Source organism: Macaca fascicularis, chromosome 12, assembly GCF_037993035.2.
Source record: "Macaca fascicularis isolate 582-1 chromosome 12, T2T-MFA8v1.1".
NCBI lineage: Eukaryota > Metazoa > Chordata > Mammalia > Primates > Cercopithecidae > Macaca > Macaca fascicularis.
Window position 1 is genome coordinate 110,599,648 of NC_088386.1, and position 22,155 is coordinate 110,621,802.

The following is a 22,155-nucleotide window of genomic DNA, read 5'->3' on the forward strand; positions in this document are numbered from 1 at the left end:
AGATGCCACAGGTGGGGATAGAACCAAGTCCTTTTCATTCCCAGCTGGGAGGCGGGTAGCCTGGGGCAGTTTCAAGCCTGTCTAGCCCTCCACCTGGAAACAGACTCAGGGCCGGTGGTCGGGGGAACACAGTGGGAGTGAGACCGGCCCTTCGATTTGCGGGAGCTGGGTGAGGCCTGTGACTGCCAGCTTTCCCCCACTTCCCTGACAACCTGCATGACTCAGGAGAGGCAGCCATAATCCTCCTAGGTACACAATCCCTGGGTATACCATTCCCAGTGACCTGGGAATCTCACTTCCATCCCCAGCTGCAGCAAGACTCGCTCAAGGAGAGTCTGAGCTCAAACATGACTAGCCCCACCCCCACCAGATGGTCCTACCCACCCTGGTAGCAGAAGACAAAAGGCATATAATCTTGGGAGTTTTAGGGCTCCGCCCACTGCTGTTTCACCCACATACTACCACAGCTGATGCTCTCTGGAAAGTGCCACCTCCCGGCAGGAGGCCAACCAGCTCAAAAATAGAGCATTAAACCACCAATGCTAAGAACGTTCACGGAGTCCACTGCACACAGCGCTCTCCTCCCACCCACCACCTCCACAGGAACAGGCACTGGTATCCAAGGTAGAGAAACCCATAGATGGTTTATATCACAGGTCTCTGTGCACACAGTCCCCAGTACCAACCTGGAGCCAGGTAGACTCGCTGGGTGGCTAGACCCAGAAGAGAGAAAACAATCACCGCAGTTTGGCTCAGAGTATCCAGAGTTGGTTCCTTCCAGTGGGTTCTTGGTCTCACTGACTTCAAGAATGAAGCCGCGGACCTTCACGGTGAGTGTTACAGTTCTTAAAGTTGGCACAGACCCAGAGAGCAGCAGCAAGATTTATTGTGAAGAGCGAAAGAACAAAGCTTCCACAGCGTGGAAGGGGACCCCAGTGGGTTGCTGCTGCTAGCTGGAGTGGCCAGCTTTTATTCCCTTATTTGTCCCTGCCCACATCCTACTGATTGGTCCATTTTACAGAGTGCTGATTCGTGCGTTTACAACCCTTTAGCTGACACAGAGTGCTGATTGGTGCGTTTCTACAGAGAGCTGACTGGTGCATTTACAATCCTTTAGCTTGACACAGAGTGCTGATTGGTGCATTTATAATCCTTTAGCTAGACACAGAGTGCTGATTGGTGTGTTTTTTACAGACTGCTGATTGGTGCATTTACAATCCTTTAGCTAGACACAGAGCGCAGATTGGTGCGTTTACAATCCTCTAGCTAGACAGAAAAGTTCTCCAAGTCCCCACTTGACCCAGTAAGTCCAGCTGGCTTCACCTCTCAGCAGGAAGCCGTATCCACAGGAAAAGGTGGAGAGTTCTACAGCAAGGGAACACTCTGTGGGACAAAAAAATCTGAACAGCAGCCTTCAGCCCTAGACTTTCCCTCTGACAGAGCCTACCCAAATGAGAAGGAAACAGGAAAGCAACCCTGGCAATATGACAAAACAAGCTCTTCAACACACCCCCAAAAAATCACACTAGTTCACCAGGAAGGGATCCAAACCGAGAAGAAATCCCTGATTTACCTGAAAAAGAATTTAGGAGGTTAGTTATTATGCTAATCAGGGAGGGACAAGAGAAAGGCGAAGCCCAATGCAAGGAAATAAAAAAAATTATACAGTAAGTGGAGGGAGAAATATTCAAGGATTTTAAGAGAAAATAAAAAATCCAGGAAACATTGGACACTTTTAGAAATGCGAAATGCTCTGGAAAGTGTCAGCAATAAGACTGAACAAGTAGAAGAAAGAAATTCAGAGCTCAAAGACAAGCTCTTCTAATTAACCCAATCCAACAAAGACGAAGGAAAAAGAATAAAAAAATATGAACAAAGTCTCCAAGAAGTCTGGGATTATATCAAATGACCAAACCTAAGAATAATCAGTGTTTCTGAAGAAGAAGAGAATTCTAAAAGCTTGGAAAACATATGTGGGGGAATAATCGAGGAAAACTTCCCTGGCCTTGTGAGAGACCTAGAGATGCAAATACAAGACACACAAAGAACACCTGGGAAAATCATTGCAAAAAGATCTTTGCCTAGGCACACTGTCATCAGGTTATCCAAAGGTAACACAAAGAAAGAATCTTAAGAGCTGTGAGACAGAAGCACTAGGTAACCTATAAAGGAAAACCTATCAGATTAACAGCAGATTTCTCAGCAGAAACACTACAAGCTAGAAGGGATTGAGGTGCTATCTTCAGCCTCCTCAAACAAAACAATTATCAGCCAAAGATTTTCTATTCAGCGGAACTAAGCATCACTTATGAGGTAAAGATACAGTCTTTTTAGACAGACAAATACTGAGAGAATTTGCCATTACCAAGCTACCACTGCAAGAACTGCTAAAAGGAGCTCTAAACCTTGAAACAAATCCTGGAAACACAGCAAAACAGAACCTCTTTAAAGCATAAATCACACAGGACGTATAAAATAAAATACAAATTAAAAAGCAAATACAAGAAACAAACAAAAATAAACCTAATGTGTACTGGCAACAAAGAGCATGATGAATGCAACGGTACCTCACATTTCAATACTAACATTGACTGTAAACGACCTAAATGCTCCACTTAAAAGATACAGAACCACAGAATGGATAAGAACTCACCAACCATCTGCTGCTGAGACTCACTTAACACATAACGATTCACAGAAACTTAAAGTAAAGGGGTGGAAAAAGGCACTTCATGCAAATGGACACCAAAAGTGAGCAGGGGTAGTTATTCTTATATCAGACAAAACAAACATTAAAGCAACAGCAGCTAAAAGAGACAAAGAGGGATATTATATAATTGTAAAAGGCCTTGCCCAACAGGAAAATATCACAGTCCTAAACATATAAGCACCTAACATTGGAGCTCCCAAATTTATAAAACAATTATTAACAGACCTAAGAAATTAGATAGACAGCAATACAATAATAGTGGGGGACTTCAATACTCCACTGACAGCACTAGACAGGTCATCAAGACAGAAAGTCAACAAAGAAACAACGGATTTAAACTATACCTTGGAACAAATGGACTTAACAGATATATACAGAACATTTCATCTGACAACTGCAGAATACATATTCCATTAAACAGTGCATGGAACTTTCTCCAAGTTAGATCACATGACAGGCCATAAAACGAGCCTCAATAAATTTAAGAAAATTGAAATTGTATCAAGCACTCTCTCAGACCGCAGTGGAATAAAACTGGAAATGAACTCCAAAAGGAACCTTTAAAATCATGCAAATAACCTGCTTCTGAAAGAGTACTGGGTCAAAAACAAAATCAAGATGGAAATTTAAAAATTCTTGAAACTGAATTACAGTAATGACACAACATACCAAAACCTCTGGAATACAGCAAAGACAGTGCTAAGAGGAAAGTTCATAGCCCTAAATGCCTACATCAAAAAGACTGAAAGAGCACAAACTGACATTCTAAGGTCATAGCTCAAGGAATTAGAGAAATAGGAACAAACCAAACTCAAACCCAGCAGAAGAAAGGAAATGAGCAAGATCAGAGAAGAACTAAACGAAATTGAAACAAAACAAAACAAAAAATACAAAAGACAGATGAAACAAAAAGCTGGTTCTCTGAAAAGATAAATAATGTTGATAGACCATTAGCAAGATTAACCAAGAAAAGAAGAGAGAAAATCCAAATAACCTCACTAGAAATGAAACAGGAGATATTACAACTGACACCACTGAAACACAAAAGATCATATAAGGCTACTGTCAACACCTTTACACACATAAACCAGAAAACCTAGAAGAGATGGAGAAGTTCCTGGAAAAATACAACCCTCCTAGCTTAAATCAGGAACAATTAGATACCCTGAACAGACCAACAACAAGCGGTGAGATTGAAATGGTAATTTAAAAATTACCAACAACAACAAAAAAGTCCAGGATAAGACGGATTTTCAGCAGAATTCTACCAGACATTCAAAGAATTGGTACCAATCCTTTTGAAACTATTCCACAAGATAGAGAAAGAAGGAACCCTCCCTAATTCATTCCATGAAGCCAACATCACCCTAATACCAAAACCAGGAAAGGACATAACCAAAAAAGAAAACTACAGACGGGTATCCTTGATGAATACAGATGCTAAAATCCTTAACAAAATACTAGCTAACCAAATCCAACAACTTATCAAAAAGATAATCCACCATGATCAAGTGGGTTTCATACCAGGGATGCAGGGATGGTTTAACATATGCAAGTCATGATAAATGTGATACACCACATAAACAGAATTAAAAACAAAAAACACATGATCATCTCAATGGATGCAGAAAAAGCATTAAAGAAAATTCAACATCCCTTTATGATTAAAACTCTCAGCAAAATTGGCCTACAAGGGACATAGCTTAATGTAACAGCCAACATAATACTGAATGGGGAAAAGTTGAAAGCATTCCCTCTGTGAACTGGAACAAGACAAGGGTGCCTACTGTCACCACTCCTCTTCAACAGAGTACTGGAAGTCCTAGCCTGAGCAATCAGACAAGAGAAAGAAATAAAGTGCATCCAAATCAGTAAAGAGAAAGTTAAACTGTCACTGTTTGCTGATGATATGATCATTTATTTTGAAAACCCTAAAGACTCCTCCAGAAAGCTCCTAGAACTGATAAAATAATTTAGCAAAGTTTCTGGATACAAGATTAATGCACACAAATAAGTAGCTCTTCTATATACCAACTGCAACCAAACGGAGAAGCACATCAAGAACTCAACCCCTTTTACAATAGCTGAAAAAAAAATACTTAAGAATATACCTAACCAAGGAGTCAAAAGACTTCTACAAGGAAAACTACAAAACACCACTGAAAGAAATCAGACAGCATGAACAAACGGAAATGCAGCCCATGCTCATGGATGCGTAGAATCATTGTGAAAATGACCATACTGCCAAAAGCAATCTACAAATTCAATGCAATCCCCATCAAAATACCACCATCATTCTTCATAGAATTAGAAAAAACAATCCTAAAATTCATATGGAAACAAAAAAGAGCCCGCATAGCCAAAGCAAGGCTAAGCAAAAGGAACAAATCTGGAGGCATCACACTATCAAACTATACTATAAAGCCATAGTCACCAAAAATGCATGGTACTGGTATAAAAAGAGACACATAGACCAATGGAACAGAATAGAGAACCCAGAAATAAACCCAAATACTTACAGCCAACTGATCTTAGACAAAGCAGACAAAAACATAAAGTGGGGAAAGGGCATCCTTTTCAACACACGGTGCTGGGATAATTGGCTAGCCACATGTAGGAGACTGAAACTGGATCCTCATCTCTCACTTTATACAAAAATCAACTCAAGATGGATTAAACCTAAGACCTGAAACTGTACAAATTCTAGAAGATAACATTAGAAAAACCCTTCTAGACATTGGCTTAGGCAAGGATTTCATGATCAAGAACGCAAAAGCAAATGCAATAAAAACAAAGATAAATAGCTGGGACCTAAAGAGCTTTTACATGGCAAAAGGAACAGTCAGCAGAGTAAATGGACAACCCAGAGTGGGAGAAAATTGTCATAATCTGTACATTTGACAAGGACTAATATCCAGAATTTACAACAAACTCAAATCAGTAAGAAAAAAACAAACAATCCTATCAAAAAGTGAACTAAGGACATGAATAGACAGTTCTCAAAAGAAGATACGCAAATGGCCAAAAAACATATGAAAAAATGCTCAACATCAGAAATGATCAGAAAATCAAAACTACAATGTAATATCACCGTACTCCTGCAAGAATGGCCATAATCAAACAATCAATCAAAAAACAGTAGATCTTGGCATTGATGCAGTGAACAGGGAACACTTCTACACTGCTGGTGGGAATGCAAACTAGTACAGCCGCTATGGAAAACAGTGAAGATTCCTTAAATAACTAAAAGTAGAACTACCATTTGATCCAGAAATCCCACTACTGGGTATCTACCCAGAGGAAAAGAAGTCATTATTCAAAAAAGATACTTGCACACACATGTTTATAGCAGCACAATTCACAATTGCAAAATCGTGGAACCAACCCAAATGCTCATCAATCAACAAGTGGATAAACTGTGGTGTATGTGTATATATACATATATATATATACACACACACACACACACACACACACACACACACACACACACACGATGGAATACTATGCAGCCATAAAAAGGGATGAATTAAGAGCATTTGCAATGACCTGGATGAGATTGGAGACTATTATTCTAAGTAACCCAGGAATGGAAAACCAAACATCGTACGTTCTCATTGATATGTGGAAGCTAAACTATGACAATGTGAAGGCATAATAATAATACAATGGACTTTGGGGACTTGGGAGGAAGACTGGGAGTGGGGGCGAGGGATAAAGACTACAAATATGGTGCAGTGTACACTGCTCAGGTGATGGGTGCACCAAAATCTCACAAGTCACAACAAAAGAATGTATGTAACCAAATACCACCTGTACCCAAATAACTTATGGGGAAAGAAAAAGAGACAAGAATGTTAATAGCTGTGGATTAAGTCAATGTTTCCAAGGCCCAACTAAAAGAATAAACGTTAAGGGGTGAGAGAGAAGTGGTGAGGATGTGGTGAACGGAAGCTCAGGTCCCCTGTTATCAGCATTCGATGTACTTTTAACACTATGAAGGCCACACAAAATAGTTTTGGTTTAATGGCCCCTGGATTTTGTGCCTGTTTTCTTCCTTGTGCATTTGTCTTCTGCAGAAAATTCTTTTTATATTTCTCAACTATGTAATACTTTTGTAAACAGATTTGTTTAAAAACTCAGACATTTACATGAGAAAGATTCAGAAAAAGACCTTTATTTTTAGGTTACATTATCTTACACAGCAGGCAAATGGGGTGTGGTTTTGACAAACTAGTGGTCTTAATGAAAATATGAGTCTCACAAACTATAAACTAAGGCAGGAAAGATAAACATTCTTGTCTTAGGCCTCAAGTGGAGGTGGCGGAAGGGTTTATGATATTATGGTGACAGTAGAAGCTTTGCCAGTACTGTCCAAGGTACACCACTTCTGTGTAGAGGCCTAAGCAATCTTGGTATCCACGGTAAATACACAGAGGGGATGAAAGCTAAACATTTTAGTTAAATGAGCAGGGGTGGCTATATAGATGGGCAAACTTTACCAGTGCAGATGGGATGGCGAGAAGTCAGAAACAGGAAACAAGGGCCTGGCTCTGGTTGTTGTTCAGGCTACAACCAGTAAAGTGAAGACAGGAAGACGCCCAGTAGTAGATGTGCATGGGACACAAAAGCCAGGATACTCAGGACTGACACAAGCTGTGCTACCAATAGCCACTTTTTCGTGAGCTTGCTCACAGGGTTCCTGGAAGGCGAGTTGTGAATGCCTACAGTGTGCTGAGCACTTTCACACATCTTTACACCCGGGTGAAATCAACAGTATTTCCCCCGCTTTATCACTGACGATACAGGTTAGATTGTTAACAAACCCATGTCTAACTTCAAAGCCGACGCAGAATCCTCCCTAGGGCTGGAGTATTAGTCATTAACCCTTTAAGCCTAGTCAAAGAACACGCTTTTCCCACTTCTCTCACATCACCATTCTAATAGAAACTTACAGGTATCAGAAAGTGCACCTTGTGCCTTAGAAAGCTACACAAATAATCAACAATCCCTAATTTATAAGAATGTCTGCAGCTTAATTAGCCAGGCATAAGCCACATTAGTTGACTAAAAAAAAATTACAGCTCTTAACCGAAGACAACTTCTCAGTAGCTATTCATTAGTTCCTGCCATTTTAATGTGTTCAGAGTAGGAAACAGAATAGACAATTGTGACTGCAATAAGGTCCATGAACGTTTAGAACACAATTAATGTTTTTTCCACATTGACTCATGGAAACAATAACAGCTAATGCAGCCCCATTCCCACCCGTGAATCATCTTATTCCCACAGAAAACATCAAACCTCCCCAAATATCATCCTCTAGGCAGAGGTCACTTAATTATTAAATTCACAAAGCAGGTGCAAAAAAAAAAAAAAAAAAAAAAAAGAAAAGAAAAGAAAAAAAAGGACCAATGAAATAAAGGAAAAATTCTATTTACTGAAATTCAAGTAGCTAAATTACCTTTTAGGTGAAGTCAGTGAAAACCCTCACACATTGCTCATTTACCCTTATTTCAATCATAATTCTAATATGCTTCCCATCTGGTTTCTATTTTTCAGCAGGCCAAAAGAAAAAAAAATTAAGTTAGATATGGTGAAGTATTAGCAGAGACAGAAAAATAGCTACAAAGTGGCAGCTGTCAAGGAAAAAGAGGAACAGTTACAAATTCAAGTAGAACTAGAAAATAGCCATGAGAATGTGGAAAAGCTACCAGCCTCTCACTTTTATAGAGACACAAAGGAATCGGTGTATAATTGTTTCTTAATGACGATTCCCAACTATCAAAGTTATACTATATTTGGAATAATCTAAGGTAATAAAGTATCTAGTACATTTTAGAAATACTTTTATTCAAAATTAATTAAAAAGTGTTATGTTCAAAATGGTAAGATTTTGTTAGTTAATAGATTTCCTCACCAAGTCATGTTGGGCCTCATTCAACAGCACAGAATAAGCCAATTTTATACAAGACACAGATATATGGAAACACAAATAATTTTAATGATTTATGGTAAATAAGAAGGAAGTTTGAATCTATGATTGAAAAATAAAAATTACATATATATCTACACAGAGTGTACAATCACAAGTTTCAAGAGCTTACACAAACTAACTGCTGTCAAAATAAATATTTAACAAAACAAAGATGAAACTGCTTAACAGTCAGGGAAAAACAACAAAAAGAAGGGAGGGGTGATAAACCAAGAAAATGAATGACAAAAACTGAGCAAGAGACCTCAAAGGTATCTTTACAAACAGGAATTCAGATGCAAGGAACAGACACAAACCTGTCTAAAATGTGACCTATGAGGCAATACAAAGTGACCTGAAGTCAGTTATAAATAAAAAATGACACCCAAAATCCCAGAGAGTCTTAAATTATTTAATCCAGACATTATCTAACCCCTCGGATTTTTGTTTGGTGCTATGGTGTTCGTCATTTTCCATCAGAATGAAATGTGGGACAAACGCATTACTGGTTGCAGAGAGTGTTTCAGAGCTAATTCACCCAGCAAGGTCAGGGTCAAAAGGTTATTTTGTTCATACAATATATTTCTTGATATGAAAAAAACAACACGTCAAAGAAAGAATTAAAGCAAAATGTATTTTCAAATGATAAACAGAATCTCAAACTTTCAAGTAAGTGCATCTTAAGATGTTGATGAACTTCAGAGATTCGCAATATTTTAAAACTAGGGATAGTCTATTCCAGTTGTTATCAAACTGTCCTCTTTTGTTCATGAGGAACCAAACTGGCAGGTCTCTCAGTGTCTCCTTCGCCAAGTCTTTAATTTTATAAGTATATTCAATGTCTAGGAAGGAATTATTAAAGAATTCTGCTTCTTAAAAAAATGTTTCAAAATAATCGAATGTATCCTTGTCGATTCGGGAATGAGAGCACACAGAGCAGAGTAACCTCCCAGGTCTGGCCACTCTCACGTGGTATCCCGCCCACTCACTGAGGCCTTGCCTGTTTGATACTAGTAAGGTCTCCCCATGCCTACTTCTACATTTACTGTATGGCCTTTTGTATGATCTGGAAAAAATCTGTTGTAAATCAAGTAATCACCAACTTCTGCCTCCATGCCAACCTAAAAACTTTTAAAAACTTTACAAAGGAAGAAATTAAGACCTTCAAAATTATTTTGCAAATACCAACAAGGTTTACCAGAAGAAGACTGCTTTTTAATTTAAAGTAATGACGTTGGACTGATAATGTGCTAGATTGGTCAGACTTCTTAAAAAAATACTGATATTAAAATGTGTTAGAGAAAATGCTCTAAGTATATATACATATGTAGTAAACAGTTATATATTGATAGTTATAAGCAAATGTACAGAATACAAATATGTACTATGAGCCTAGTGTTGATTTTTACCACAAAAAAAAAATGTTAAAGATTAAATCACGATTTCCTGATGAATATACAACATAAAAAACCGAGATAAAAGTGTAGAAACAGACAACAAAGTAAATTACAAGAAAAGAAATAAACACAATATAGGATAAAGACAATTGCAGATAGGAGAATTAAACACCTAAGGTGGTTGGTATATTTAGACCAAATACTCTCTTTGCAATAAAGCCAAAATATTTGATAATATTCTCTGTTTACTTAAAAAAAATGGCAAGTTTTTTCACTGGTGGCAGGTATGGATTTTATTAAAGAATATTCAAAGACTCAAACAGTAATGATACCACTTGTCCATTTAACCAGGATTCTGGTGTCCTCTCATTAATCTTTGATACTCAATAATCTGAATAGAAAGACATGATGAATCAAAAAACATGCCAATTTTAAAAAGAAAAACCTTTAAAAGCAATCCCAGCATCTAAACGGTAAACACAACATGAATTCCTAATCTGGCATTAGACCTTTTTTTTTTTTTTTTTTTTTGATTCAAAGACAAATATGAATGACTCTACCTATTTGTAAAAATGTGAAAAATTAAAAACAGCACAATGACTGGGCTCTCACAAACCGTGCAAGTTCAATTTGAAATGTTCATCTGGTACAATATTCAGCTGTCAAGAGGAAGCAACTCAAAGGACATCACACAGTCTATAAACCAGCTTGAAGGAGCCTTCCAGACTTTGCCCTGCCGAACCCTCTCTGGGTGATAATTAGACAAATCCTCATAGATGATATACTGCGTGCAGAAGCGCTGATCAGAATCGGGCCTTGCATGGTATGCGACTGTATTGATGGTCTGAGTCACGTCACTGTCTGGCTTGGGCTTTCTACTGAGGATCTGGCCCCCACCTGCAGTGACGAGCTTAATAAGGTTGTCCTTTGGATGGTGTTTGAAAGATCCCCCCAAATAGAAGTAGCATCCATCAAATAGCTTTGGCAACTGAAATAATGAGAAAACATTTGTTAAAGGCAGATCAAAATACTGTATTCAAAAACACTGCATATGAATGAGGAAAATAAAAATACACGTTGAGTATCCCTTACCTGAAACATTTGGACCAGAAGCATTTCAGATTCAGAAATTTTTTGGGTTTTGGAAAATTTGCATATATATGAGATATCTTAAGGATGAGACTCAAGCCTAAACACAAAATTCATTTGTGTCTTGTACACTTTATGCACACAGCCTGAGGTAATTTTACACAATATTTTTAGTAATTTTGTGCATGTAACAAAATTTTGACCGTGTTCTGTGACCTGTCACATGAGGTCAGGTGTGGAATTTTCCACTTGCGGCATCATGTCAAAGTTCAAAAAGTTTTGGATTTTGGAGCATTTTGGATATTGGATTAGGGATGTTCAATCTGTAATAATTATGAGCAGCTAAGAAGCTACTTAATGAGGTGCTGGGACAAGTTAAATTTCAAGCATACTAATTGGATCAAGAAAAATACTTAGGCAAATAGGGGGCTTCCTATTTATAATTTTTTTCCCCTAAGATTCAGTCACCATTTTGGTTCCTTTTCACTCTTCTAAAATTTTAGATGTGTTTGGTATAAAGAAAACAAAAAAATGTTCATCAAACTTTTTTCATCAGAATGTTTATGCTTATGTGGTGGGACTTAAAAACCCCACAATTCCTAGCTTTTATGAAATAGGCTTCAGAGACACAAGGCAAATGTAATTACAAGAGTAACATCTTTTCCATGGACTTTTATCCAGTTCTGCCCGTCCACATTCAGGTCCCTACACATTACCAACCTAGGGTCTCCAGGGCAGCCACCGTGGGGGGTGTGCCCTCCACGGTTCCAGAAATGTATTCATGGGCACAACAGATTATTGTGCTGAGGCTAGGGATCCAATTAGCTATGAAACACACTTCTGTATGCTCGTTGGAAATTTTAAAAAGTTTCATAATTCCCTTCTACGGAAATTTTCTTTGTCACTTCTAATATACATATATATATCAACAGGATAATGCAATATTATCCATTAAAACTACAATATGTGGCCATAAAGACATATGGTAACTAAATCCGAGCAGCAGCTGTAAGTCTTCTTCCAAGCTACTTCCTGTATCTGAGATTTACCTCCGATTCTGAAAGGTTTATGGGAATGTTCAAGATGCCAAAAATCCATTAACAGTATGAAATTATTACCTTCTGGATTTTACTGCTCATCGTGATCATCTTTCAGAATCAAGTGCTTGAAATAAGCACAATTAAAAATTTAATCAGTCACCTGTAGTTGTTGAAAGGGCAGAAGTTTTCCCTGATGGTGATAATAATAGTATGTCATAATAAGAACAATGAAAGTTGTAGTAAAAGAAAAATACCAGCTGTTCTCTGTTGAGCCTGCTTCTGTGTGGACCTTCAGGAATTTCATACTTTTCTTCCTGTTCACATACTCTTCTTCGTAGACATGCTTTTACCCCTGGCAAAAACACAAGAATTAAAGCAAAATAAATATCAAGTGAGCATTACTTCTCTTTCATTAAAATTAAGCAATTTACCTAAGTGGTTTTTCTTCTTCATGGCAGTTTTTAAGTATTATTCTAAAATGCAAACAGAAATCTTACTTATGCCAAAACAAAACATAACACAATTGGTTTTCCATATAAAGAAAACATTTAAAATATTCTTTCTTTGGAGGATTAAGCCATAAGTTAGTACTGAACACTAACTGTAATTTTAATCTCCTTTCTGAAAAACCTAAGCCAGGATACTATTTCAAACACACACACAAAAGTCTACATTTTCACTCATAGCAATTACCCAAATTTAAGGTGAATAAAAAGTCCATGATGCAGTCCTGCCCACAATAACCTAAACTGAGCACTTACCATCTACACTGCTCATTTTGGCAGCTATATGTCTAATCGTCTGTTAAACTGTAACTGATCTGACATGACGGAATGAGCTTTAGTCTACAGCACCTAGCTCAGCTAGCCACACAACAGGGGCTCAACAGTGCTTGCTAAAATAAACAGGCAGAGCTTGGGATAGGTTTGGAACGTGACAGGAACACAACTGAGGTCGCCAATCTAGAGATGATTTGGTTGGGCTTTGCAGGAAAAAAAAGCATTCTTTTGATGGCTTGAGTAAGTCTGTTCACAGCTTCAGGTTAAAAAGCAAGATGCAATAGAGACAGCTCAGCCTGGCACTGTTTAGAGTCATTCCACTGCCTGGCACCTGGGTGGGGAAACCCTAAGTAGGGCCACTGGCTGGCAGCCAGTACCAATTGTCTTGCTAGGCTCTAGAAATGAAAGGAACCCTTAGGATGCCCAGGACCAATCATGAAGGACATGGTCAGCTTCAGCTAGAGACAACATCTTGGATAATGCCTGTTCACCAACAGGCAAGGGAACTGATGGCATGTATATATATATTTATTATGCTTCTGTTCTGATAGCATATAACTACTAAATTTGAGATTTGGAGTTGAAGGACTTGGCTATCCCAATTACTTGTTCTGGAAGTTTCCTTGCCTATGGAAATAAAAAATGAAAACAGTGTTTTTCACCGGGCTTCTGTGGATAAAATGCAAGAAGCATTCTATAAACTAGATACTATAATGAATTATCTTCATTATAAAAACAAACCCTCCATACCATTTCCTATTTGTCTTTGAGGTTGTTTTGCTCAATATCTCATTTTATCACTGAGGGCAGAAACCATGTATTATTCATTTATGCATTCTTCAGAATTTCATACACTCTCCCATAGAACAGGAGTTTAACAGCAGAGGGTATCGGGAAAGTTGGAACAATAACTCAGGTATCCCATTCACTGTCTAGTGAGTTTTTTAAAATTCACTATGGACACAGCATTGATAAGATTGTATCCACACCAATAAAAATAAGTAATTGTATAGCACCTGTAAGAGTTCAGAGTTACACATAGTTTTGAATATCAAACTATTATATCCTGTTATCACTTGATATCTAATGGCTTAAAACGACCAGAAAAAAATCTATGGCTGCATAAACATATACTTTAGATCGAGGATTAGACATGTATGTTCGATATACTACAGTGTTTTGGAAACCTCTTGAAAAATGCTAGTGATAAAGTTCTGTCCAGCTGATCCCTACTTACTTCAACAGTAAATTGATTCCAACACAGGAGCTGAACCACTACTCGGCATGTAAACTCTGCATTTGCCTGTAAAAGGGCTCCTTTCTTGACTGAAGGGTGTCCAAGAACCAACAGTTAATCTGCTACCCAGAACTGTCCTGGGATTGCATCTACTATAAATTTAGATTCACTTGTGTATGAGTGAAATGTCTCTTGACCTACAATGATTTTTTTTTTTTTTTTTTTTTTTTTTGAGACAGAGTCTTGTACTGTCACCCAGGCTGGAGTGCAGTGGCATCATCTCGGCTCACCGCAAGCTCCGCCTCCTGCGTTCACACCATTCTCCTGCCTCAGCCTCGGGAGTAGCTGGGACTACAGGTGCTCACCATGCCCAGCTAATTTTTTGTACTTTTAGTAGAGACAGGCTTTCATCGTGTTAGCCAGGATGGTCTCAATCTCCTGACCTCATGATCCGCCTGCCTCGGCCTCCCAAAATGCTGGGATTACAGGCGTGAGCCACCACACCTATAATGATTATCTTGAGAGCAAAAACTTATACTGGAGAAGATAAAGAAACGCAGTGTTTTCCAAGAGTAAGTAATGGTTCACTTTAGACTGACTCAAACTTGATGGTACAATCAGTTTTAAACTTTCTTCTTTATTACCCCACACTGACACAATAACAGAACTTCATCGGATTACAGGAGTCAATCAGCAGAATTTGGAGTACGCGACAGAACTGAAAAAACTGGTACTTTCTGGGGAAAAAAATGTGTTTGAGTCCTGTTTATAAATGTTTTATTTATTCTAATCTTGTAACTTGAATTTTGAAAATACCCAGAATCAAATTACTTACGAGGTAGAAAAGACCCTGAAGAGCTAGTCCTACTTTCTTGTTTTATAGATTCGCACAGTCAAGTGCAGAAACAGAGTGACTTGCTAAGATCACTAATAGCAAAGATAAAGTGAACCACTTCCTAAAGCAACAGACTTCCACATCGGTGCTCTTCCTGTATCATATTTACAGGCCAAGTATCCCTTATCTGAAATGCTTGAAACCAGAAGTGTTTTAAAATTCAGTTTTGTTTTGGATATTGGAATATTTGCACATACATAATTAGGTATATCTTGGCAACAAGACCCACATCTAAAAAAGAAATTCATCTATGTTTCATATACACTTTATACAGATAAAACATATATGAAGATAATTTTATATACTATCTTTAATAGTTTTGTGCATAAAACAAAGTTGTGTCTGCGTTTAGACTGTGAGCCATCATGTGAGGTCAAGTGTGTCATGCTGGCACTCAAATAGTTTAGTATTTTACAGCATTTTGGATTTTCAGATTAGGAATGCTCAAACTGTGTTAAACACCTATTATGTACAAGAGAAGTCATAATCTCTTCCCTAAGAAGAAAATCCTGCTGTTTCCTGTCACTTTATTTCAATAATCTAATCCTGAACTTTCATTAATATTAGAATGCTCTATCTCAGACTGCCTAATTTTAAATGAAATTTTATTGCTTTATTTTCCTCTATCAACAAGCAATCCATGATCAAATTTAATTTTTCAAGCACATTTAAAATTACGTCCATGTTTTAAAGATATTAAGGATGCCACTGAGATAATCTCAAGTCATGGTATATATAATAACAAAGAAAACTCCCTACTCTTGTCCAGAAATTCTAAGAACTTCATATTATGTAAATTTCTGTTACAAAGTCAATTAAAGAACAAAGGTTAATAGTTTATACATAGACAAACATGAGAAGATTCATTTTTCAGATTCAGCTTTTCCCTCTTTTTCTATTTAACATGGCTTACCTTTCAAAGAATAACAAATTTGGGAGCAGATTTGATTGTCAGAAAAATAATAAAATATTCTTTTATATTTTGCATTTATTTCAAATGTTAAAAGCAAAGATAATAGGCTTTTTGAAAAAAATGTTTGAATGCACAGTTGTTTCTGAAAATAATGGAGGACCAATATATCTTAAATATTAAAAAAATAAAATATTCTGGAAGTATTAATGGTTTACATGTATTAGTGAAGTGGTATTCAAAAATACTTATAAAGCAGGAAATAATACATAGCCAGGGTTTTAGTCATTTATAGCTCTTGTTAAACAAAAATGAAATAGCAATATTAAATATGAAAAGAAAAAGTAGAATATCATTAATAAAATATGGAATAAGTTGTTCCATTGTTACTTCCCTGGGTTTAAACTGAGTAGAACCTGAGAATTTATTTGATTGTATATAAGTTTATTTTACATCTGTAGATACTAACGGACAGAACTCTCTTCTTATAAATTGTTATTAATAGATAACCATGAGAGCAGCATCATTTTATAAAAACTATGAATGCTATGTTACCTAATATTCATCCAATGAGCAAAATACTTTACTACAGATTGAATGTGTACATTGTGCAGTGCTCTGAAAACTTTAATTTTTCCATAATGTAGAATAAAACACTCATAAATCATAAGGCCTAACCAATCCAATGCTAAAAATCACACACCAATATTTTCTGGTCAAAGGAGAAAAAAAAAATTCTTAAAATACCAATTTATTCTATTCTGTTTTCTTTTTACTTTTCTAACTTTAAATGACCAAGGACACAACTGTTTGTTCTAAGAAAAGATCCTGATCAAAATTACTGTGATGGTAACAGCTACTAAAAGTACTTGTACCCTTCCCCAAATACAGCAAGAGTAGTATAGCCAATGCTCATTATCTGCAGTAGTTATGTTCCATAAAGATGCTATGAACACCGAATTAGTGAATAATGAACCACTGCTGTTAAAGGAAATACAGGTTTATGTTTCTGTGAGCCTGTGGTTCCAGCATTTTCATCAACTGATCAATACTTTGTTTTATGTATGGTTCTGTTTATACACATTATTTATTATATACTGTTGACTCATTAACATTAAACTTAGCACCAGCAGTACTACAATTAACACCTTAACAAAGCTTATCTAACACAGTATTTAATATTTTCCCTGAAAGGCACATCACAATCTTCTTGAGCTTAGACACATAAAACAGCACTTCAGCACTACATTATGAGGCCATTTTAAATAATAAAATCATCAACAAAAATACAAAAATGCAAAAAACATGGCATCAATAGACAGTGAAAGGGCCACTTGTTTACAGTGTGAGAGCTGGAAAAAGGAGGCAAGTATCACCTTGTTTGACCTCAGCTGGGGACACACTTGTTTGGCAACTAAAGTTCTTCACTACTCTGTACATGTCTACAAAAGCACTGTGAGTATTGATTTGGGGATTACAAGAAAAATTTTAGCAAGTAAGAAAACTCACAAACACAGAATCCACGAACAATGAGGATTTACTGTATATTACTTCCAATTCAGGGGAGGGAACTGAAATGCTAAGAAGTTAACTTGCTTAAAGCCATTCAGCCATTAAGTGGCAGAATGTGAATCTGAACCTAAATCTGCTTAGTTTTCTAAAGGCTGTGTATTTCACACTGGAATATAACTAGTGGTACACAAGATAAACCTTGAGTATTGTCTTAGCTTGATGTGAATATGTCAAACGCTTAAAAGCTGCTTGAATTGAGTGTTCCAAGGTGTTGTTTATTATAAAAAAGGTCAGAGGCAGAAGACTAACAACTGAGTACTCCATCTCTCCAAAAGCAGAGGTTTGTCAAGAGACCGAGTCTTTCCTGAATTGGATTGTTAATGCATATTCAAATTCAACATTCACACTCAGGACATCTGTAATTACCCATCATGTCAATCTTAATTTGTTAGTTTTATCTGTGCTTTCTTTGGCACTCATCTCTCTCTCCCCCATTGTTTTTAATATAAAAATCATATTCACCCAAGTTTGCTCAGCTGAGTTTCTGAATCTTTTAATTTTAAATTATCATAAATGTGCTTTGAAAATTGTGTTTTACATATAATAAAAATTATACTCTAAAAAGGGCATAAATTTTAATAAGCACTCACTGAATTAAAAACTACCTTTCTAATAAAGCTGATATGAAATATTAACTTTATTATACATTGAAAATGAGACTCAAAATTCTTGACTGGGTCAAAATACCATACTAGAAGCCCTGCCAGTGTGCTGGAATTATGTTATATATTGTTTCTATACTAAAGAGCAAACCAAAAACCATCAGGAATCCAGTGAAATGGTTAACTCAAATTCACTATATGTAAATTTTTAAATTTTCCTCATTATATAAGCAGGTATTCCGCTTCCCAAATCTATTCCCCTTCCCAAATCTCCTTCCCAATGATACTTGCAGAGTGTTCATAATTGTATCTTTAACTGAATATGGTGGCACAGAAAGCCAAGGACTGAACACTTCTATGATATCTCCTGTATCAAATGAATGGCTAATGTCTAATTGCAGAATTAAGTAGGCTGTGCTTACGCCAGCTGCTTCTCCATTTTATGGGTTTGACTATTTACAAGAAATACATTAAAATGACATCTATTGCTCCTGACAACGTGCTGGCATTAGTCAATCAAAAGAATTTAACCTTAATAGATACTAGAATCCAATAAGCACGGCATCAAGAAAAATGAGATGGCAGATACCAACAGGGCAGCATGGTACTTCAATGGGAAGGAGCCGGTGTAAGTCTTAATTCATTAAGTATTCAGTTTCATGAGAGTTGTGTAGTAAGTTTCTGTCAAGTAAGGCAAATTCAGTGCTCTAATTATAATGATTGAGTTAAACAAATACACTCCTCTAATATGCTTTTACTCCAAGCAACAGTTTGCAAAATTCTTATGTCATCTAAGACCAACTAAGGAAGAATGAAAGTAGCTCTTTTTCTTTTCCTGAAAACAAAGGAAGTTTCCAGGTCTATAACTACATTTGAATGGTGGCAAAGTGCTTTGTTAAGAGTTGCTGTCATAGCATAGAAAATCTCAAGAATTATTTCAAAGCTGGGAGTGACATCTACTCCAAGGATTGTGACTCAAATGCCTACAAAAGCCAAGTAGATTACATAAATGTGTGAAGAACCTGGTGTGAAGTGGTAGGAACCTATGGAGACTGTAACAAACATCATACCTAAATATATAAAATTTAATTATGTTAGAAAAAACCACAGACATTGTATTTCCTTCAGCCCTCAGAGTCCTCAGTCTACCAATTTGAAACTTCTGATGCTTTGTCTAATCAACCTCTTTTATAGATAAGGAAACTTAAGTCCCAAGAGATTTAAGTGGCTTTCTCAGTGACATAACTGGGATGAGAACTGAAATATCCTACATGTCACAGATCAAGTTTTTTTCGTTAATCTTTATTCTTAGTTGGATCAATGTGTTTATTCAATCTGACATGCTAAGGTTGCTACTCTCTAACTTGTACCCTGTGAGTTTCAGAATGATGACATACTCCATAGACATTACCATAGTTACAAGTTCATATCAACTTCCTACTGAACCCTTTTTAAGACAAATCAATGCAGTTGATTTACTAAAAAGTAAAATAAGAATGAAATGCTTTAAAATAAACTTTTAGCGATTCAAATGGTGATACATTATCAATGCAATGGAAGAATCTACCAGCCAAACATTACTTAATTAACCCAAGCCTAAATAATGACTAACATTTTAAGATTTTATTTATAGAATAAAAGTTAAGCAATCTGCAGCAAGAATTTTTAACCTATTTTCCATTTAAAACACACTTACATCTTAAGATTTAAACTATTTTATATTTGTAATAAAGTTAATAAAGTCTATAATTATTCCATCAGTTTAGTAGAAAGTAAACTCTTATACTTCCTTTTGAAGAAAAAAAAAAAAGCAAAAAATACAAATACAAGACCACATTTTAGTTAGTTTTCTTGGCTAACAATTTCCTTACTAAAATTACCTTGCATGGATCAGTTGTTATTTATGTAAACATAACTTTTGCATAGGCCAGAATGATACATACTTGAAAATGTGTCAAGCCACTATCCTTATAAAATGTATGCTTTATTTCATCTTTGTTACTTTTCATATGTTCCTTTATAGTTGAAGGTTTGGACTGAAGCTATCACTTTGCAGAAACAAAGGATGAGCTACTTTTCTATTAAAACTAAGAGATCCTTTTAGCCCAGATGTATTCCTGATCATGTTCTCCATTTCATGTAAGCTTTCCTTTTCCCTGAGATCTTAATACTTTTTTAACAGAGGTAAGCAGCCCTATTCCTAAAGAACTGATTAACCCAAAGTAATTAACTCAAAGTCATTAAGGTAGCTCTGTCTACCTTAGCAAAGCCTGGAATTTTTGCATAATAATGAAGCTTATGAATTCCAGGGCTACAACACTTTTCTATAAAGAAAATTCTACTGTACAGAAGGTATTCTTTTATTCTAAATTGCTAACAACCACTCTCTCCTCCTACCTCATAAAAGCATATACATCAGTAGATGTATGTTTCTATTTTAGCTGCATGGACCACTGATGATGGTCATGGATTTATATTAAGCTTACTTTTCCTATAATAAGAAAAGATAATACAAATAAAAGGAAATTTTAAAAAGGAGGGGTGTTCCTGAATCCACAGTTAAACAAAAATGATGAGAGAATATAATGAAGGTGGAAGAAAACTTCAAAATGGAGATCTGTTAAATGCCCAAAGGAGGAGACGATTATTAACTATGCATGGAAAGCCCTACGTAGAATTTTCTCATTCTTCAAATCCCAGAGTAGTAAACAGATCTACATTTTAAAGAATTTTTAGGCCAGACCTGGTGGCTCGCACTTGTAATCCTAGCACTTTAGGAGGGCAAGGCAGGAAGATTGTTTGAAACCAGGAGTTCAAGAACAGCCTGGGCAAGAAAGTGAGATGTCTGCCTCAACTAAAAAGAAAAAAAAAAAATTAGCCAGGTATGGTGGTGAGTGCCTGTAGTTCCAGCTACTCAGGGGGCTGAAGCAGGAGGATCACTTGAACCCAGGAGTTGATGGCTGCAGAGAGCTACGACTGCACCACTGTACTCCAGCCTGTGTGACAGAGTGAGGAAGGGAAAAAACGGTTGTTATTCTTCTGGAATTAATGGCTATTTGTAACTGAAATAGCTATGGGAATCAGAATTAACCACTCTTAGTCAATACAAAATATCCTAAAAAAAAAAAAAATTAAAATACAGAATCAAACGTCACTACTCCATATGAAAACAAATGTTCTAATAAAATAATGTCATTAGATCTAAACTAGGGATGTTTAAACTAGGGATGCGTTTCACTCAAGATAATAAACATTACAGAATTTCCTTTTGATTCTATTAAAAATCAGCACCCAGATTGTAGAAGCAAAACAATTGTTTTGCAAATGATTTTATTTTAGACTTTTTAGTCGAGCAGACTATAACAGCACTAAACTTTAGTAAAAAGGGAAATCACAATAGGCAGCCTACAACAATGACAGAAATGAAAAAACAGTAGCATACTATTACTGCAATTTCTGAAAAACTTAAGTAAAAGAACAGAGAAATGAGTTTGAAATTTGAAACTTCCATGGCCAAAAGTGAAAGGACAATGAAATAAAGGCTGAAAATATAAAATAAAGGCTAAATGTTCCCATTTAAGATTTGAGATATCTCATTAAATACTGTCGCGGGTCATTAAATCCTGGCTCCATACAAATATCATTTAGCAATTATTTATTTTTTGACATTTTAGTAAAAATTCTAGCTATCAGCATATTTATATGTAGAAATATATTTCTGCACATGACAATATGTGTAATTTGCTATTTTACTTAATGCATTGAGAAGCAGGTCAAATTCTATTGCAAAAATATATTATTATTTCATAAATTTTTCTTAGGCAAAACTTGGTATCAATTCTAAGACCTTATATTATGAATAATATCAAAATACCAAAATAGTCTGTCTGTTTTATTATGAATAATATCAAAATTATCTGTCTCTATATAGGTATGGTTAAAAACCCGTC

At 36.3% G+C, this 22,155-nt stretch overlaps 1 protein-coding gene across 2 annotated transcripts in view; it reads right to left on the reverse strand.

Moving 5' to 3' along the window:
* Positions 1-6,866: 6,866 nt before the first annotated feature.
* BARD1 (BRCA1 associated RING domain 1) overlaps positions 6,867-22,155 on the reverse strand; it is an 87,253-nt gene continuing 71,964 nt past the window's right edge. For both annotated transcript variants that reach the window (XM_005574200.5, XM_005574201.5), the window contains exons 10-11: positions 12,465-12,562; positions 6,867-11,069 (exon numbers count right to left, since the gene is read on the reverse strand). In XM_005574200.5, the coding sequence (XP_005574257.3) occupies positions 10,737-11,069; positions 12,465-12,562 (431 nt within the window). In that variant the 3' untranslated portion in view covers positions 6,867-10,736. The remainder of the gene's footprint in view (positions 11,070-12,464; positions 12,563-22,155) is intronic.